We start from the raw sequence: 21,746 nt of genomic DNA on the forward strand, positions 1-21,746 counted from the left end.
CTCAATTTTGCAATTTTTTTCTTGGGATTTGACTCTTGTGGTATACACCCACACAGCAATGCATTTTCTAGTTCTACTTTGGTCGTTTCCTAAGTTTGGAATGAGTAAAGACCAAGGAGCACCGACAAAGCCAATTTGGCTAATTTCATTCACTAAAATTAGAATAAATATTTATCGTTATAATTTAGGCATCATAGTCTTATGAAATTATTATTATTATTATTATTATAACTTCTAAATTTAAAAATGTATTAAAAAAAATTGAAATTTAATTTTTTTTAAAACCATCATTTTCTGATAAAAACACACTAGGGCTCTCGCTTTCTGGATTTCTGTCTTCTGGTTCATTTGCACTCTCGGATGTCTCCAGATCCAGGTTGATTGATCCCCTGTAAACAAATAAAAAAGATCTAGATTCGTCCATGGGGAAGTAGAACACGATCACACTTAATTATAGCCACGAATAGAAAAACCAATTCCAAAAGTAACTATAAACATCTTAAAATAGAATTACGGATTGAAAGATAAATCAGTTGTAAAGAAATCAGCAAAAATATAATGTCTGAGCGCGTGGAGTACTAAATTTTATGTCAAGTAAAAATAGCACAAAAAAAATACGCATATTTTGTTTGTTCCAATTCATGGGTGACCCACTGCTATCGGCGTTTGGTAAATAATGCTTGCGGACAATAATAAAGGTGGTAAGATACTAAGATCCAGAAATTTATACAAATTTCCTCGTTGAATTATGTTACTTTATCTTCCTTCCTAATTCCTCTTATTTTAATTGTCGTTTTGATATTTTNTTTAATACAATAAAAATTTATTTAGATACAAAAAAAGATTAGATATATTAACTTTTTTAATGTATAAAAAAAAAATTAACACGACAATTATTTTGAAACAGAAGGAATATTTTATTATTCATGCCTTAAAACTATTCAATCATACTACAAACACAAAAGATCAATTATTAGTTAGTCATTTTTATATGGATATATGATTGATATTAATGAAAAGGTTTATCCTTTTTTGTTTATAGCTTTGATATTTTGGTGGTTAATTATTGTGTTGAAAAATTATATAAAATTATATATAAATATACACACACACACACACATATATATATATATATATATAATGACTAATTTAATGATTGATATTTTGTGTTTATAGAATATTTTTTAAATTTATTTGCTTCTAAATGTCAATTTTACAAAATTTAAATAAGATTAAACTCTTTTTTTATTAGTAACAATCAATATTAAGTGAAAGATATAGTAGTGTAAGTGAGAATATAGGATAAATATTGAAAAAAGAAAATTGTTAACAGAGAGATAGTTTTATATAATTAGCTTAATTTACTTCAAGTAAAAATATTATTAATTATTTTCTTAATTAATGTCCAAAATTAATTGAGCACTTATTTAGGAACGTAGCTAGTAGAACAAAATGTTGAGATAATGTACACCTTGGGCATTAGCAATTAGTATTTCCATTTCCATCTCTTTTGTTTTTAATTATTTGCCCTCCTCTAACTTTATTCCACACTTTCTTTGTTTCTTCGGGTAGACGCTAGCTAAAAAGTAAAGACAACTTTAATTTATCATATTAGGCGTCTTTTTTTTTTTTTTCCTTCTTAAATTTATTGCATGCAATAACGGTTCAACTAATTTACAGTTACCAGTTACCACCTTCTGCGTTCATAATTTTTTATCTTAAAAGCACACTTCTTTCTAATTGAGAGTGAGCGAGTGGAAGCAAAATCTATAATTGATGTTTTTATTTGGTACACTACCACTAAGGTCGAAGTTTTTTTTTTTTTTTCTTATATGTAACATGATTGTATATTATATTATGTAACATTCTTCGATGTCTTCTTCTGTGGGATGCATGACCGGATCAAGTATATTGACAAATTAAAGGGACGTTTTGGAGTATCAGTAAGGAAAAAAGCTGAGAACACCAAAGGTTTAGAAGCAATGGCTCTCTAGTCTTTAGTAGGAGTCACTAAGCTATAATGGTTAGGAAGATTTTCAAATGTACCGTCGTACTAGTGTATCAGTGAACCGTTGATCTTAATTATATATATTATATATATTTTTTATAATTAAAATTAACGGTTAAAAATCACTAAAACACCGGTACGACCGCACACTTGAAAATTTTCCTAAGGAAAAATATAGGGTACCAACATGTTATCTGCCAACTTCTGCTAATTTTTATTTATAATTGTGTTTCATGGAAGTATGTTCGTGATGTGTCTAATAATTAATATATTTTAAATACATATATAAAGAGACACATCCAGAAAATATATTTATAAAGACACTTCTATTAAACATAGCTATAAAAAAGACATTTTTATTAGACACATCCACGAACACACTTCATAAAACACAATTATAAATAAGAGTGGACAGAAATTGGCAGATATGCTGTTGGTAACGTAGCGGAACCGTTTTCCTAAAGGTTATTGCAGGTCCTCATTATACTTTCACGTGCTTTGGTAACAAATTATAAGAGAATTAAAGGCGTCATCCGCTATTCAACTTTCACTATCACAGATAAATTCTTATATTGTCTACTATATACTAATGAAAAATTTTCTGTAATGCCTTAACCTGCACTGCACCCTATTATGCTACATATTTATTGCATGAATCTAACCAAATGAAAAAGAAGGTTTGTAATATACTATTTATTAGCTTTAACAACAAATCCATCCCTTGTTAAGTTTCCTTTGCTGGTAAGAAATATTCAATGCCAAAATCGCACTCAATGAACGTAGGCCTTCATAATATATATATACAAAATCACCTTCTCTCATTCTTCTTTAAGGGGTCGACTTTTTCACATGCTTTTACTCCAACAAAAGAATTTTGGCAAATTTAACTGATAAATTGGTTCATGCACAAAGCCTTCATGCTATTTATAGGCGTGTAAGAAGAAAGTGATGCATCCACTAATCTAACACAGAATCCAGTATCACGAGCCTATCAAAATCAGGAGGAGGAGAACTTGATTGCTGATTCAAATAGTTTAACATACGAAGAAAATTTTAGTTTTGTAAATAAGCTAACTCAATTCCAGCTATTGATGAAAATTTACTGAATTTTATATTAGTTTAGACCAAAAAAATAAAGAACGTATGCACTATATTTTAGGACTTAATTTTGATGCACACATAATGTAAAATTGTTTGTCTAATGTAATACTAATTTTTAATTTGTTTAATGCAAATTGATTTGCTGAGTTTTATACTAGTGTATACCTCTCTCTTTGCTTTTAGCACAAAGAATGAAAGAAGCTGCTCTTGTTTGTGTTGGGTTTGTGTTTTTGTTATGAGACGTTAATAGTATTAATTAATATAGATGGAGAGTTATGACTTATCACTAAAAAAAATGACAGTCCACCTACCTCCACTGCCATGAAATGAAAGTAACTGGTGAACAACGGTACTGCAAAGTCAGCAATTTGTGATCTGCGTTCATGTTACGAACATTGGTCAGGCGCGTGGTTTTATTCACACAAAACACCAGAGAGATTCCTCACACCTTTGTTTTTTTTTTTTTTTCTTTTTAGAATTTAATAATATCAGATCTAAGCAGGCAAATGAAATTGCGCGACAAGCTGTACACGTAGTTGTTTTTTAAATATTTGTTGATTGACATATAATCATTTTGACACTGAAATATGTTGCTATTATTATCACAACCTATTATTAATCATCATTAATGTGATAATGTCTGAATACGGAAAAACACAAGAAACATGTTCAACAGAGTATTCATCAAAACACCAATCAAAACCTTGAAGCCCTCAATAAATGCGGACATAAGATTCTTGGATCAATACACAGAAGTAGCAATAATGATTCCTGGACGAAATAGTTCAAAACTTCAACCTAATGTGACACCCTTTTGTATATTACAGTATTCACAAATTTTCTTTTCTGACTATGCAATTTCCAAAATATGTTCCTATAAGATTTCGTTATATATAAACTGCATGATTTCTTTGAAACAAAAGAATGTTGGTATATGCTAGTTGCACTAATCAGGATTAGGCAGACCATTATGCAGAAGCTGCAGCACAAAGGTAGCTCATAATGGCTGAAGTTCCTGCTCTGGCACAACCACATCAACCGGCTTGTACGAGTGCACAATTTCCTCTCTGTTTTTCAAAATTAAGAATATTCCTAAGGCTGCTACTAGTAGAAGCAATGTAAGCATAACAGCCAGAGCCACAACCAAATAATATTGTTGCAACCAACTCCTGCATCAATAGGAATATGTGTTAATAACAAAAACAGATAAAAGTTCTATCTAAACAACAGAACCATAGAAAATTGAAGACTATTTAACAACCTCAAAGACACACAAGAACAAACTGATCACCAAAATGGTAACTAAAATAAGGAACAGACCCACAGAAAGAGAAGAATAAATGAATCTGAAATTGCGTAGGTAATGTTTGAAAGAAGAAACGTGCAAAATTTTTCCACTACGCATTAAACGAACTAAAAATAAATAAAAAATAGGCAATTATGCAACTACAATAAATAAATGCAAAAATGTTTGCTAACCAAAAAATATTAGCCAAATAAATAAATGTTAAATAAGACAGTCACCAAAAAAAAAAATGTTAAATAAGACAAGTTTAGACTGTTTGAGCTGATTGTTTTTTGTCTCCCTAACATTACTAAAATAAATGATACTATAGAACAGATAATTCCACTTTTACTTTAAGAAGAACCTTACCGTTTCCGTGGAGGCTCAACATTCCAACTAAGTAACTTATAATTTCCAAATGTCTCAGGAAGTCGTATTCCATGTTCAGAAAGCTGGGCAATTATACTCTGCATAAAAAATCACCATCAGATGGCAATGTTGGCATAAATGCTTATTCAAAAGTCCAACTTACCATTGCTGTGGTGTTAGAAATGTAATCAGCATATGTCCTTGGGGTTATGACCCATTGAGAGAGAGAACCATTTCCAAAAGAAGTAAAATTCATTAAGTGAACCTGGGACAGGAAACCAAGAATATTATTATCACAAGTAAAAACGCACTTGAACAGGTAAATATTAGCTGAAAATGCAAAATTGTTTTCGGGACACACCTGAAAGTTGGTTGAAAGACTAAAACCTAGGTCCTAGGACCTCCAGTCCTCTAACCAGACCCAAGTACCCAACCCACACCAATCATTTGAGCTAGTGAAGGTTGTCTCAATATTATGATTAAACTCATTTATTGCACCGGAATTACAAATCACAATTAAAGCCATAACTATGCAGCAAGATGTTCCAGCACTTAAGTTACAGTTTTCTAACCTGTGAAGCATTAACATCCAGCTCATGAGCTATGAGTCCGGCCAATTCAGTAATGAAAGGCTTCATATCCAAGTAGCTAATGTTAAATGAAATTACAATTGTAATTTGAGCAATTTGGAGTTCATCTGCACATTTAAGTTGATGAAAGTACAACAGTCATGACTCATGAGTAAGCATACACATTATGAATATAGATTAAAACTTTAACAGAATATAACTATTTTTTAAACTGTACAATATTCTATCCATGTTGAAACAGCAATCAGCTTATAATACCTTGATGTAAATTATACAGTGTTGCAGATGGAGCAACTGAAGGCTCTAGTGCAGTGGAATTGGATGAGTTTGTTCCTTTAGCATTTGGAGGCACAGGTGGTGGGGCATCTGATATGTGTAGTCTTTGCCATAACTCAGAACAATTAGTTTTCCAGAAACCAATTTTTGAATGCTCACGATCATACATTACAAGTGTGTTACGGACAATGATACCTATAAAAAATAATATATGAATGATCACTAAAGCAATGCAAATCTATACCTCAGAAGCTAGCAATCTTGTACAAAAAAATAATAGAGAGGATCTATTTCGAATGAAGGAAAAGCATGAAATGAAATGAAATGAAGTTACTGACAGTAAATGGGTTACCTCCTAAGAGGGTAGTTAGATCATTTTCATTTGGGAAAACCCCAAGACAATATGCACCTCGCACCTTTGAATGCTTCATAAAAATGTGAAAAACAGGGATTAGGAAACCAATCAAACTGTAAAGCTAAAGATATTAATGATCTTCATATGGGACTAACCCGGAACAAGTAATTTTCAGGTGACAGTGACAATTTGTGACCGTTATCAAATACCATGTCAACAGCTGGAAATTTATTAGAGAGTTGAGAGACATCACTGAAACACGAGTAAACTCAAACTGTTACTTAAGCTGCAACGGGTATCTGTTTACTCTTAAATAATGATACAGAGAACAGACATACATCCCAGCACCAGAAAAACATATATCATTGTAATTTGGATCTGGACCAGGGATTCGCTTCAAAGACTTGGCTTCCTTCATAATCTGCAAGCAGATAAAATAGATAATCAGAGTCATGATCCACATAAGAAAAATACATCTATGGAAGAACTTACGGCATGTTTAAAAGCGAGAAATGCAAATTGTGGTAGGTATGCATAAGTTGTGCCACTATCCAAGACAGTTCCATGTTTTCCATTGAACACCTTTGTGTTTAGAGGCAATCTTTTCCCCGCAACATGTATCTCCTTCAGATTGATATTATAATATGGACTGTTGCCATCCCAAAACTAGAGTAAATGTAAGATTAATCAAATGAATTTGTTAAGAAAAGCATGATACCTCGTATCCGTAATATATTCGAATCCTACCTTCGATAACGATCTGAATGTGTAAAAACCATGTCTGCTGGGGAAGACATGCCACCAAGAACCATTGCACCTCCACCAACATCCATTCCACCATAGCAAAGTGAGAACGAATCACTTACTACTTTTTTTTCAACCAGTTGATCCATGATACTTAATTCACCACGGCCCAAACCCATGATGCCATCAGCATGCTGACTGTACAGATCACCAGTCTCAACGTTTTCACAGCCAAAAACAGCACGCTGTGGGGCAAGGTCACTCTGATTTCCAAAGGATACGACATCCTCACCTAGGACCCCGCTACTACTACTCATTTCAGCATACCGTCTCTCATATGTGCACTGGTTCTTCTTATTGTCACAGTTACATCGCGAGGTGCATTTGACAGGATGATAGGTTTTTGACAAGTCTGGCTGGAAACTTGGATCCTGTCAAATAAAATTGGGTTTACAAATCCATTCAACTTCAGATAAATCAGAGTTCCCCATGCATGAGCACAGCTTAAAAAAAAAAATCCTTGGAAGATACTAAGAAACAAAATAAACACACAGGGAGGAATAGTAATTAATTAATAGACCTCTAAATTGTCCAAGATGCAATTACTCAAAATTACTAGACACAATTCTTTCTATTGAATTCTTTCTATTTCTAGTAGTCATTAACTAACCAATAGTAACTACCATAACTAACTAACTTACGGCTAACACTTGGTACCTAGAGTTATGTTGAATCTGAAACTGCCAATCAATTTCTTATATCAACTTATATGACCAATTTTGATAATCGAGACTCAAAAGTCATATCCACAACCCAACAGCAGCTCTTTTAAACAAATTTAACAAACATGAAATTATTGACGCAAAAGTGCCTCCATAAGAGGGAAATGGAACATCACCTGGTGCGTACCACAGTGTTGGCAAGTAGAGCAAGGAACATAAGTAACAGTACTCCCCGTATCCACAATAAGAGCAAACCTCTGCGGCGGAGTACCGATCCATAGCCGCGTGGTATAGTACCTACTCCATCAAATTTCCCAATTAATAAACAAATTAGTAAATACTGAGAATACAGAATCTCGATTTTCAGAATAGGGAAGTGAGGGAAACCCGTTTCGGAGGAGATCGTCGTGGAGTCTCATGCGAGCGTTAGGGTGGGATCCTCGAAGTTGGCGATGATGATTAAAGTTGAAGTTGGAAGAATTAGGAGCAGAGAGATGGAGAGGGAGAATCATGGCAGGAGGAGAGCCCTTCTCTGCATTTTGCAGCAGTAACACATCGCTTCCATCTCCCCAAAGAACCAACTCTGCCACCCATAGAATCAGAGTGAACAGAGTCCAAGCTCGCGCCATTAGTAACTGACTCCAACGACTACAGTTAATTCCCGCGCGACGATGGCGCTGATCGGTGCTGCAAACACACAGCACCCTTAATTGGAGAACTGAACGGAACGGAGGCAAGTCGGGTTACCGTTTCCTTCAATTTCAAGTTATACCCTTTAGTTTATTGAATTTGACTTGATCGACTTACTTTTACCGGAGCTTGTTAATTTCACAGTGCTTGGAAGTTGGAACACTATGGAGTCGTTAATGTTAACGCCTTATTAGTTAGGTAATAATTCAATAGTCGTTGTTGAGCATTTAACTTCTTTTTTTATTAAGGAAAAAAATCCTTGAGATATTTTTTCGTTCATTCATTTTGAGCATATTGAAGTATTGTTTCTTTATGGTCTGTGATCAGATTGAGCTTTGAAGTTTCAACATGTCAATTTCCAGCGGTTGAGGGTTCCAATTGCGTCGCATTTTCTCCACGAATCATTGGTTATATTTGATAAATTCTAATTGTATAAAATTATAAATAGCATTTTTCTATTAAAAAAGAAAAAGAAAACTGCTTTGATAATCATTCCATAATATACAGAGAGAGGGCACAAGGAATATGCCAAATATGGAGATGATAACGAAAAGTTCGGTGCTAACTACTAGCAAAGAAATATCTCTATATCTTCGAGAGAAACCCTCACTTAACAAAAGGAAGCTTCGTTACAATCAATAGTCACAACTCGCAGTGCTGATTTTTGGGCCAAATAAAAGCTGCACCATCAAAAACAAACAGCAGATAGTGACTCAAATGCGAAACTTCCTCCCACACATACTAAATTCTTTCGAATTTCCAAATGAAGTTAACAGGAACAAAACATGCCTAGAAGCATGGCTTCACTAAAGTATTAATGGCACATCTAGTCCTTCCCTACAACGATTTGAAGTATATCACATTTCACATGTACAGCTTGTGTGACGACTGCAAACCACTACTCATATATCGACCTCGGTTAGGAGCAGCATTGGATGGTTGAGCGTACATAGCTTGGCCAGGAACTTGATAATTATACATAGCAGTACCAGCATGAGGATACCTATCTGGAATCCCTGCATATGCAGCTGCCCTAACTGGTGGATGTTGCCTAACCATAACACCGGCCGGAGCAGCGCTACCCCCAGATGAACGATGATAACCTGAATTCATCCTCGGCTTCTTTGATGGAGGACGCTTGTTAAAGTCTCCACTTCTCTTTCTATCCGGATTCTTTGACTTCTCTAGTTGACCAACCCTTTTCAGAAGGGAATCAAGTGGGTAGTCAGCTTCAAGATTGTATTCTTTGATACAATTGATCACTGTCTTCAGTCCAGCCAACTCTCTTGCATTGGCATCATTCTGCAGATAAACGGCAATTTACAAATTTGTTATACATGCAGAATAAGAAAATCATTAACAATTGAAATGAACTTCGATGAAGCACCAAATCATACCTTAGCAATTGCAATATCACCCACATTTCCAGCCCGGACTTGTGAGTTTCTCCTCAAGTTCTTGAGATATACCTTCAGAAGAGGCACAGTCGGGAATGCTTCTTCAAGCTGGAAGGAGTGAATAAAATGTACAGCAGCAATTTGTGTCCCCTCATTTATCAATAAGTCTACAATAGCTGCATAAAAAGTAGTAGTTAGAATGATCAAATATATGATAATCATATTATCTCTGACCATGTAAATTGATACCAAAAGGCAGCAGCGTATATATGTCACACATGGCGGCACTTCGTTATAAATTCAAATTTATTAACATCCTTAAAGAAAACTAGTTATCTATAGTAAGGTTACATATCTGACTGGAGAACCCTTCATTGCAGACTTCACAGGTCAGTTAATCAAAAGAAAACCAACCTGGCACTTTGTGAGTTAACCCAATAGATCGGCAGAGCTCAGGTGCCTGCCTGCACTGAGCAGCAGCTTGTAAAAGCTTGCAGAGTTGTTCTTCAGCAAACTCTGAAGCAATCCTAAAAGTTGAAAGAAGCTGCAGAAAAGCCTCTGCTTCCAATGAATTTCCATTGGCAGCATCAACGTCTGCGCTAGCTAACTTGGACCTCCACTCATCAGCAATTGCCTTGGCTTGCTGCTTAGTTTCAGGGTTCAGAAGGTGGTCTGCACCTGGGTCAGCCTTTGCCAATAAATTGGCCATGGCTTCCATAATTATAATACAGGATTTGCGCATGCCCTGAAGGGCATCATCCATTTTATCTTTTGGTTCAGTAGTTTCATTGGTGGGGTAAAACCCCTCTAGTGAATCCAGCACCAAACGTGCTGGTTCAGTAGCATGCTCTAATGCAATACAGATATCTTCACGAATAACAGAGAGATTATGTTCGTTCTCCAGAACATAATTCAGAAGACCTTTTGCATCCATATGCTCACAAAACTGAGTTAGCTCTGGACGCGGCCTAATCTCAGTAGCCACGCCATCAGTATTTTCACCTGATTTATGAGGAAAGTCTTCCTCTGGGGAATTAGCATCACCAATAGAGCTGCTTACCTTGTTTTCTTTGCTCTCCCCATTTTCTACAGACTCCAAAGTCGCAGTCTGGTGATTTGCACGAGCCTCCACAATGGCAGAAACAGCGGCATCTTTAAGATCTTGAACCCGATCCAAGAGGTCCTGCTCTCTAGAAGCAACCTCTGCCTCTCTCTCAGCAAGTAATGCATTCATTTCTAATTCTTTCTGTTCGTACTCCTTCTCCTTGGCTTCAATCTCTTCAAGCTTCCTATTCATTGTCACCTCAAGCTCTTGGAAATGTTGCTTAATTTCATCCCACTGGATTTTAGTCTCTGAAGCCTCCTTCCGTGCTTCTAATTCAATAAATGCCTGAGCAAGCTGCCCCATCAGAGACTGCACGTCTTCCCCAGCTTGCTCCATGTCAGGCATATTCATGCAGCGTGTTCAACTGAATTTCAAGAGCAACTCCTTGGTCAAACATTATTTAGAGCATTAACTGTAACCTAAAATAAAATTAACAGGACATGTTGCAACTTGCAAAATCCGTCATAAAGAATTAAACATTCCATGTAAAGAAAAATAGAGCAAGGCTGACAACTGTTGAGGAATATTTTCAGAATTTACAGTCTAGGCTTTCTAGAGAGTTCGGTGAATTATATTACTCTTCAAATAAGATGACTACAGACCAGATAAAAATTCATGGAGAATATTTCTAGAGTTCATAGTCTAAGCTCTCTCGAGGGTTTTGGGGAATTATACTATTCTCATTTATTATAAATAAACAGAACAACCCTGTAATTCAATATATCCAATCTCCATTACGTAATTTCGTTGCGCCTATCGGAACATTGAAAATTTTATCAAGCATAGATGAAATTTACAAAATTTTTATATTGATTTGTGAACACATAGCAGATGGAAGCAAGTATGGATATTGAGAGTGGTTAGGCTATGCAAAGCATAAGGCACGCAGCTCGATTCCTCAAAGTATCCAAGAACGTGTGTTTTTTGCGTTATATTATAAACAAGGAATTACAAGATTAAACGGAACATGAATTAGGGCATAAAGAGAACAAGATAATCACCACAAAAATGAGAGAATAGAAACCAAGAATAGAATAAACATTAATGAGAAAGAGAAATTTGGCAGCAGTATTGGCGGATAGAGTGGGCACCTGGTTTGCGCTTAGGCGCTGGGGTGGCCGTCACCGATGGGGAAGAAGAGTGCCGATGCCGCTAAAGATGGAAGACGGAAGACACAGAGCGATGAGATGAAATAGCCGGAGATGCATGAAAGAAAGAAAGAAAGAAAGAAAAGAGATGGGAGCTATGTCAGCTATGTGAGAGACTACTTGATTTCAGACACATCTCCAAAGAGGGACAGCTTTGTGAATGTGTTAGTGACTTGGACTATCTGTTGCGGCCCAAATAATTCAGCCCATTTCTTGTCTTAAAAATAAAAAAATAAAACTAGCAGGCCGAAACCCATTGTATAGCAATGGTGCCTATTACTTCCACGAATATTCATTTACTTGGTTATAAAAAAAAATACATTTGTTCATACTCTGGCCCAACGTTAGGGTCCAGATTTAAACGAAAGGCCCAACCCACAGGAACTGAGCCTCACTCTACACCGATCTTCCCCAGAGGAAGTCGGTTTTTGCCACGACTTGCTCTAAAGAAGTTGAGAATAAAGATTAGCTGGCAGATAGACACTCATTCAAACGAGTAACTGCCCCTAAAATCTCTCAACTCACTTCCAGGAGCCATATCTCAACTTCTCTAAGATAAAGGGACGGTTATCCACCTTAAAAGGTGAAACTACTTCAACGGTGGTTATTGGTTCACCACTATAAATACACTGACACCCCTCAGGTATCTCTAAGTCCCAATACTCTCTAGACCTGCTTACTCCCTTGCTGACTTAGGCATCGGAGTGTCTTTGCAGGTACCACCCCCCCCCCATTCACCCATATTCACAAGTCGGACGGAGGCCCAGGAACGTGATTCCCTACGAAGGCTTCCCTCCTCAGACGATTGGGCCAGCCTAACGAGTCCAGCCCATTAATCTCCGGTTATCCATCGTAACATTGGCGCTGTTGCCGGAGACCCGAGAGATCAACCAGTGATGGCGGACAATTCACCCGAAGATGGTCATACAGCGTCTGATTCCGAACAAGAAAACCTAGATATCGGAAACAACGACGCGGACCTAACTCTTCACCAGGGAGCCAACAACCAACATAGAGAAGGAACCTCTGGGTTAAAAAATACGAAGGTAAACTCCTCAGAGGGACGCGAATCAGGAAAGGAAGGGCCACCCCATGCAGCCGAGCTAATGGGGTTGGTACATGGCCACCAAGGTCGTTTGGAATAGCTGGAACAGGAGTTAGAGCGACAACGAGAGGCAGACCAAAATCTCAGGGAAGAGATAGAGCGACGAAAAGAGTTAGAAGAAAAACTCTTGAAGGTAGAATCTTCCCTTAGAAGTCGGGACTCCCGTGGCGACCAAGAAGAGTCGCCCTCGGGAGGAAAGGATCCATTCAGTGAAGACATAATGAGGGCAAAAGTTCCAAGAAACTTTAAAAGTCCTGATATGAACTTCTATGACGGAACCACGGACCCAAAGCATCATTTGAGCAATTTCAAAAGTCGGATGTATCTGGCTGATGCTTCTGATGCAACTCGCTGCAAAGCTTTTCCGACCACCCTATCAAAAGCAGCGATGAAGTGGTTCGACAGCCTCCCTCCAAGGTCGGTTACCAGCTTTGAGGACCTCTCGAGAAAGTTCTTGATGAGGTTCTCCATCCAAAAGGATAAAGTAAAGCACGCATCGAGCCTCCTGGGAGTAAAACAGGAGGTCGGAGAACCTCTACGAGACTACATGGAAAGGTTCAACAAAGCGTGCTTGGAAATTCAAGACCTGCCCACTGAGGCAGTCATCATGGGACTAGTAAATGGACTTAGAGAAGGTCCATTCTCACAATCCATATCAAAAAGGTACTCCACCCCCTTGAGTGATGTACAAGAAAGAGCAGAAAAGTACATCAACATGGAGGAGAATGCCAGACTACGAGAGCCGAGTTGGCAATTTGGGCACCCCACGCAATAAAGGAGAAAGAAAGGGAGCCCAAGAAAAAAGAAAAGGTCGGTCTCGACAGACCAAGAAGATATCACTCTTATACTCCTCTAAAAGTTTCCATAGTGGATGTATACAGAGAAATCTACAATACTGAAAGACTGCCGCCTCCCAGGCCCATCAAAAATAAAAAGGGAGGAAGCCGCAGCGATTACTGTGAGTATCATAAAACGTATGGTCACTCAACAAATGATTGCTACGACCTCAAAAATGTGATAGAAAAGCTGGCCAGAGAAGGCCGACTTGATAGCTATCTCATGGAAAGGTCGGACTATCATGGAAAAAGAAAGCGAGATAACGGAGACAGAAGAGACCCACCAACACAAATCCCCGAGAGACACATACACATAATCTCGGGAGGATTTGCGGGAGGGGGACTCACCAAGTCATCCCGCAAAAGACACCTCAAGCGAGTCTACCAGGTCGGGAGCGAATCACCCGACCTTCCTACTATCTCATTTACAAAGGAGGATGGGCAAGGAGTAATCCCTGGACACGATGATCCAGTGGTGATAACCATGATCCTAGCCAATGCCCATCTCCACAGAACTCTAGTAGACCAAGAAAGTTCAGCAGACATCCTTTTCAAGCCCGCGTTCGACAAGCTAGGGCTGGATGAAAAGGAGTTAAGAGCCTACCCTAATACCTTGTATGGACTAGGTGACACGCCAATAAAACCACTGAGATTTCTACCCCTCCACATGACCTTTGGAAAATGGGAAAAATCCAAAACTCTGAGCATAGACTTTATAGTCATCGACGTGGGGTCAGCATATAATGCCTTAATTGGCAAAGCTACCCTAAATCGACTCGGAGCAGTGGTGTCTATCCCTCATCTTTGCATGAAATTCCCGACATATGCGGGGATAGCAACGGTACGGGGAGACCAGAAATTGGCAAGAAAATGCTACAATGAAAGCCTAAACCTAAGAGGAAAAGACAAAGAAGTCCATACCATAGAGCTCGGCGGCACGAGAGTCAAGGGGAAAAACTGAAGAGATACAGGTCGGCGAAGAGGAAGAAAAAATACCAACATAGGAGCCGACCTAGAAGAAAACCTAAAGCAAAGGTTGACAAAGCTCTTAAGAGACAATTCTGACCTCTTTGCCTGGAAAGCTTCCGACATGCCAGGGATAGACCCCGAGCTCATGTCTCACAGACTCTCAGTATACCCAGGATCACGACCTATACAGCAACGAAGGCGTAAGCTCGGCCCAGAACGAGCTCAAGCGGTGGAGGAGCAGGTACAAGCACTCCTAGAAGCCGGCTTCATTAGAGAAGTTAAATATCCAAACTGGCTAGCAAACGTAGTGCTAGTCAAGAAGCAAAACGGCAAATGGAGGATGTGCGTCGACTATACCGACCTGAATAAGGCATGTCCAAGGACCCATATCTACTCCCAAGCATCGATACTCTAGTGGACTCTAGTTTGGGGTATCGATACTTATCATTTATGGATGCCTAATCGGGATACAATCAGATCCCGATGTATAAGTCGGATCAAGAAAAAACATCATTCATCACGCCCGGAGCAAACTACTGCTACGTGGTCATGCCATTTGGATTAAAAAATGCCGGGGCCACATATCAAAGGCTGATGAATAAGGTGTTCACTCCCCACCTCGGGAATTTAATGGAAGTCTACGTAGACGATATGCTGGTTAAAATCGGGAAAAACCGACCTCTTGACAGACCTCTCGCAAGTCTTCAACACCATAAGGTTACACGGGATGAGGCTGAATCCCGCAAACTGCACCTTCGCGGTGGAGGTTGGAAAATTCCTGGGATTTATGCTGATGCAAAGGGGGATTGAAGCAAATCCCGACAAATGCAAAGCCATCCTAGAAATGAAAAGCCCGACTTGCTTAAGAGAGGTTCAACAATTGAATGGTCGACTTGCAGCCCTCTCCAGGTTCTTGGCAGGATCAGCACTAAGATCCCTTCCATTGTTCTCTCTACTAAGAAAGGGATGTCAGTTTGAATGGACTCCAGAGTGCGAAGAAGCATTTCAGGAGTTCAAAAGATTCTTGAGCCAACCTCCAATCCTGACCCGACCTTTAGTTGGAGAGGAGCTTGTCCTATACTTGTCTGTGGCAGACAAAGCTGTAGCGTCTGCACTAATACGAGAAGATGTGGTCGGGCAGCATCCCGTGTACTTCACCAGCAAAGTCCTACAAGGCCCTGAACTAAGGTTCCACAAACTAGAGAAGTTTGCTTATTCCTTAGTAATAGCCTCACGGAGGTTACGGCCTTACTTCCAAGCCCACACAATAAGAGTCCGAACGAACCAACCTGTGAAGCAAATCCTCCAAAAGACGGATGTTGCAAGGAGAATGGTTCAATGGGCAATAAAGCTCTCCGAGTTCGACTTGAAGTACGAAACTCGGACGGCTATTAAAGCCCAATGCCTCACCGACTTCCTAGCAGAGTACGCAGGAGACCAAGAGGAAAAGCCAACTACGTGGGAACTTTACGTAGATGGATCCTCAAACAAGACAGGAAGCGGTGCAGGCATAATACTGGTTAATGAAAGGAGAACCCAAATAGAGGTTTCCCTCAAATTTGAATTCCCAGCTTCAAATAATCAGGCAGAATATGAAGCCCTGATTGCAGGATTGAAGCTGGCAGAAGAAGTCGGTGCAACAAAAGTGATGGTATTCAGTGACTCTCAAGTGGTGACCTCCCAGATAAATGGAGAGTATCAGGCCAAAGACCCAAATATGAAGAGATACTTGGAAAAAAAATTCTGGAACACCTTGGGCGCTTTGCAGAAACCGAGATCAGGCATATAACTCGGGATCTTAATAGCAGAGCAGATGCCCTCTCCAAGTTAGCAAGTACTAAACCAGGAGGGAATAATAGAAGCCTGATCCAGGAAACTCTCCAAGAACCCTCTGTGGTGAAAGCAGAGGACAAACAAGATGTCCTTGAAGTAACCGGGCTAAACCTCGGATGGATGAATCCCTTGGTCGAATACCTAAAATTCGACATCCTCCCCGAAGAGGAAAAAGAGGCCAAGAAAATCCGGAGGGAAGCACAATACTACACTCTGGTGAAAAATATCCTCTATAAAAGAGGAATATCAACGCCATTGCTGAAGTGCGTACCGACCTCAAGGACCACTGAAGTATTAGAGGAGGTTCATAATGGGATCTGTGGAAACCATCTCGGAGTCAGGTCGCCAGCCAGAAAAGTAATCCGAGCTGGGTTCTACTGGGCGACCTTGCAGAAAGATGCCACAGAATTTGTGAAAAAGTGCCAACCATGCCAGATGCATGCAAATTTCTACGTGGCTCCCCCCGAGAAGCTCATCAGTATAACTTCTCCATGACCCTTCGCAAAATGGAGAATGGATCTGTTAGGACCTTTTTTCCAGGCCCCAGGACAAGTCAAATACTTAATTGTGGGAATAGACTACTTCACAAAGTGGATAGAAGCAGAACTATTAGCCACCATCACGGCCCAAAGAAGTCGGAGATTCCTCTACAAAAATATCATCACAAGGTATAGGATACCCTATTCCATTACTACAGATAATAGAACCTAGTTCACCGACTCCACCTTCAGAAGCCTAGTAGCCAGTATGAAGATCAAACACCAGTTCACCTCGGTGGAACATCCACAAGCAAATGGACAAGTCGAGGCAGCTAACAAAGTCATACTGGAAGGACTAAAGAAAATACTACAAGACACAAAAGGAGCTTGGGCTGAGGAGCTCCCACAAGTGTTATGGGCTTACCGGACGACGCCACAATCTGCCACAGGAGAAACACCCTTCCGACTTGTCTATGGCGTGGAAGCCATGATACCAGTAGAAATCAACGAACAAAGTCCAATGGTGATCTTCCATGATGAGGTCGGAAACATACAGGGGCACAAAGAGGAGCTTGAATTGCTCCCCGAAGTCCGAGAGCAAGCCCAAATAAGAGAAGCAGCATTGAAGCAAAGGATGACTACCAGATACAACAAAAAAGTCATTCGATGGAGTTTCACCCCAAACGACTTGGTCTTGATTAGAAACGACATTGGAGTCAACAAATCTGGAAAAGAAAAGCTCGCGGCTAATTGGAAAGGACCATACAAAATTAGTGAGGTCTTAGGAAAAGGTTATTATAAGGTGACCGACTTAAACGGCGCCGAGTTACCAAGGTCGTGGCATGCTTGTAACATGAAAATGTACTATAGTTAAAAGCGAACTCTACTCCCTGATGTACTCTTTTCCCAACTTCGTGATTTTTTCCCAAAAGAAAAGGATTTTTTCTGAAGGGGGGTTTTTAACGAGGCATCACAGTAGAGACTAAGGGATTATAGATAGTAAAAAACCCTTAGTAGCAGTAAAAGTACCTTCACAAATAAGTAAAGATCTTTTATCTCTTATAAATTCCTTCTTGTTTTTCTTTCTTTCTACGAAACGCGCCGACTTAAGCTCGACAAAACGTGAAAATCTCATGAACCGACCTAGATGGTCGTCAGGATGAAACGACGAGTTACAAGTTGGTGTAAAGAGGTTATAAAAGTTGATCGTGAGAAACTCGGGAAATCCGACTCATAAGTCGGAAAAGCCGAGAAGCAAAGAAAACGCATCGCAAAAATAACCTAAGTTATAAGAACTCAATAAATAAAAAAATTGAGTATAAGGAATACCAAAAAAGAGATCAGGAAACCTATTAAAAGCACTAAAGGTTGTCCCGAGTTATTAAGGAAAACTTAAAGAAAGGGACAGTCAGCCAAGAAAAAGGTTTTTCAAAACAAAGATCAAAAAGGTTTTTTCGAAACCCAAAACAGAAAAGCATGCGCACAAGAAACAAAGAAAGGTAACTTAAACCCTTATCCAAAAAAGGGTATTTTTTGTTAACGGCCATAAAAGGCCAAAGAGAATGTCAGCAAAATACCACCACAAACATAAAAATAAATAGTTTAAAAGGAGGGCCCACAAGCCGAGCCCCCATATAGCCACAACAAATTTTTCAGCTGGGAAGGACGTCACCACCAGAGTCGGAGAGAGTAGTCGGAGCATCACCAGAGTTAGGGAGAGTGCCATTAGGACCAGAAAGAGAAGTGTCCATAGGAGATGGGGTGGAAGTTCCAGGAGCCTTCGAAGAACTCGGGGCATCTTTTGGTCGGGGAGGGGACTCCATTATCCTCTGCCCCCGAGTATTTAGATCAGACTCGGTGACATAATGGGGAGAGAGAGGAGAAACGATAGCTCCGTCGACCACAATTTTATCCGGATCCAAAGGAGAGAGATCCAAGTCGGGAGCAAGAACCCCAACCTGTTCCTTAAAAATCCTCCATGCTTCTTCAGCCCCGTCAGTAATGGAGTCCTCCAACTCGGTATAGGCCTCCCGAGCTCTCATCAAATCCTTCTTCACCTCCACGAGATCCTCGAACAAACTCAAATAGCTCCCATGCGCCTTCTCCCTCAGGCCCTCCGCCATGGAACATTGGGCCTGCAACTTCCTTTCCCTCTCCTAGAGGCCATCCCTCTCTTCCTTCAATTTGGCGACCTCCTCCCTCAGCACCCTCTCCTGCCCTTGATATAAGAGAAGCCTCCCCTCCAGCTCTTCAACCCTCGAGGTTGAACTCAAAGAGCTGAGGGGAGCCTTCTCAAAAATATCCAGAAACTTTGTACACACCCCAGCCACCCTGATACTCTCCTGAGCCAGAATAGTAAGGTGGTTTCGAACAGAAGCATCATCCATACTTATACGAGTATGAGGATAGATATGCTTCTGAACAAACTGAGGCGCATCTACTTTAGCCTCACCTTCAAAAGAAGAGCCAGACTCTAAAGTCTTGCGCTTCTTCTTTTCTGGCTCAGGGGAAGATCGGGGAAGAGGGGACGGCTGAGAAGAAGCTGAGGAGGAAAGGACAATAGGTCGGGTGGGGGTCCCCAAATTGTGGGAAGGAGGGGGAGGAGAAGGAAGAGAAGGACCAGTTACCCTGGCGCCGCCGACTCTGGCACGGGACCTCGTTTTGGCCTCCTAAACTCTCTAGTAAGACTCCCTGAAATTCTTCTTCGCCATTTCTATAAAAGCAATTAGGAAGCTAAAAGTCAGTAAAACAAGTCGGAGAAAACAAGTCGGAAAATATGATAAACAAACAAAAAGCTACCTAATTGAGCCTGGACAAAGGTCGGAGACCCCTAGAGAAATTTTTTGTATCCAGGTAGGGGACTCTCCCCCACACTTCTCGGAGGAACCCCACAATGGCCGCCTCCACCTCATCCAAATCATCCAAACCATATTTTTCGCAAGGGGAGGCCTCTAGCCAGTACAAAGGAAAACGAAGGGAAGAATTCTCATCCAGGAAAAAGGGGTGGTGACCCTCTACAGCTTGAACTTTGAAAAAGTAATTTTTGAAGTCATGGAAGGATTCATCAAAAAGAGTGAAGACTCTCCGACCTTGTATGGCGCGGAATGACACCCACTTTTGTTTGTTATTTTGCCCACTGAAGGGCTTAGTCATGTGGAAGAGGAAAAAGAAAATTCTCAGAGAAGTCGGAAAGTCCAAAACATGGCTGATGAACTGGTAAATTTTCAGAAAACCCCAAGAATTTGGGTGAAGTTGGGTAGGAGCAACACGATAGTGACGTAAGACGGCTATTTCAAAATCAGAAAAAGGAAGAAAAATACCCAAACGGGTAATCATGCTCTCATATATATAGAAAAAGTGAGGGGCTGCCTCAGCAGCCCTCGCAAAGCAAACTCGGTCTTCTAGACCCGGGACCACCAACTCATACTTCGGCTCATCCTCATCAGAAGTACAAATTCTATGATGAGTGCGGAGATTGGTGATGACGTCAGTATCTACAAAGAGTTCCTCCTCCAGAATAGTAACATCCACCCATTGAGCGAGGGTTTCTATGGAAGACATTCTTTCTTAAAAAGGTATAGTGAAACCTACAAAGGAAAAAAGAAAAAGGATCAAAAACAAGGTCACTAAGGGCCTGGAATCATACAAGAGTCACTAAGAGCCTACGAGTCAATCCTCCTCTCTAAAATAAAAACATGCACTTTGTAAAAAAGAGTAGAGGAAAACTAACATTTGCTTGAAAAAGGATAGGGGCAGAGAAAGATGAACTCCTTCGAACAAAAGCTCCTTCCGAACAGAGCAGAGGAAGTTTGAAAGTTTTCAGAAACGAAGCAAGGAAAGAGAGGGAAAGTATTTATAAGAACGTTAGGGGCATATTGGTAAAAACGGAAGCCGTCATTTAAAGAAAGGCACCGTTCCCAATGTAACTGATCCCCGCGTATGAATACACAAATCCCTAACGGACGCAACGTTTGATTAGACGCGACTGTTGAGAATTTTTAAAACACGTCGGTTCTGAAACATCACGTCAGTTCCTTATCAAGTCGGCTGCGATTCCGAGTCGAAATACTCGACCCCAATTCTTAAAAGAAATTGGGCTCGAGTAGGGGCACTGTTCATACCCTGGCCTAACGTTAGGGCCCAGATCCAAACGAAAGGCCCAACCCACAAGAACTGAGCCTCACTCTACACCGACCTTCCCCAGAGGAAGTCGGTTCTTGCCACGACTTGCTCTAAAGAAGTCGGGAATAAAGATTAGCTGGCAGATAGACACTCATTCAAACGAGTAACTGCCCCTAAAATCTCTCAACCCACTTCCAGGAGCCATATCTCAACTTCCCTAAGATAAAGGGACGGTTATCCACCTTAAAAGGTGGAACTACTTCAACGGTGGTTATTGGTTCACCACTATAAATACACTGACACCCCTCAGGTATCTCTAAGTCCCAATACTTTCTAGATCTGCTTACTCCCTTGCTGACTTAGGCATCGGAGTGTCTTTACAGGTACCACCCCCCATTCACCCATATTCACAAGTCGACGGAGGCCCAGGAACGTGATTTCCTACGAAGGCTTCCCTCCTCAGACGATTGGGCTAGCCTAACGAGTCCAGCCCATTAATCTCCGGTTACCCATCGTAACAATATTATACAAGAAAAAATATCTATTATTTTTGCATATATAATATAATATACATGCATAAATAAAATAATTTTATATAAATAGTACATATAT

The 21,746-nt window shown here is 39.9% G+C and overlaps 2 protein-coding genes across 2 annotated transcripts; both read right to left on the reverse strand.

Moving 5' to 3' along the window:
• Window positions 3,776-8,347, reverse strand: LOC107642729 (aspartic proteinase nepenthesin-1). Its single transcript, XM_016346188.2, has 12 exons — window positions 7,838-8,347; window positions 7,627-7,747; window positions 6,732-7,159; window positions 6,477-6,633; window positions 6,323-6,405; window positions 6,140-6,236; window positions 5,982-6,054; window positions 5,612-5,824; window positions 5,336-5,460; window positions 4,927-5,028; window positions 4,764-4,861; window positions 3,776-4,278 (listed from the first exon to the last, which is right to left on the reverse strand). Exons 1-12 carry the CDS (start codon window positions 8,077-8,079, stop codon window positions 4,107-4,109), a joined length of 1,911 nt encoding a protein of 636 aa, XP_016201674.1. The 5' UTR covers window positions 8,080-8,347; the 3' UTR covers window positions 3,776-4,106.
• Window positions 8,615-11,874, reverse strand: LOC107642730 (FRIGIDA-like protein 3; the record flags this gene model as incomplete). The annotated part of the gene is given in 4 exon segments (XM_016346189.2): window positions 8,615-9,442; window positions 9,538-9,713; window positions 9,952-11,006; window positions 11,734-11,874. Coding segments are annotated over 3 exon segments (1,656 nt in total). The 3' UTR covers window positions 8,615-9,004.

The sequence above is a fragment of the Arachis ipaensis genome, chromosome B05 (genome assembly GCF_000816755.2).
Source record: "Arachis ipaensis cultivar K30076 chromosome B05, Araip1.1, whole genome shotgun sequence".
NCBI classification, from domain to species: Eukaryota; Viridiplantae; Streptophyta; class Magnoliopsida; order Fabales; family Fabaceae; genus Arachis; species Arachis ipaensis.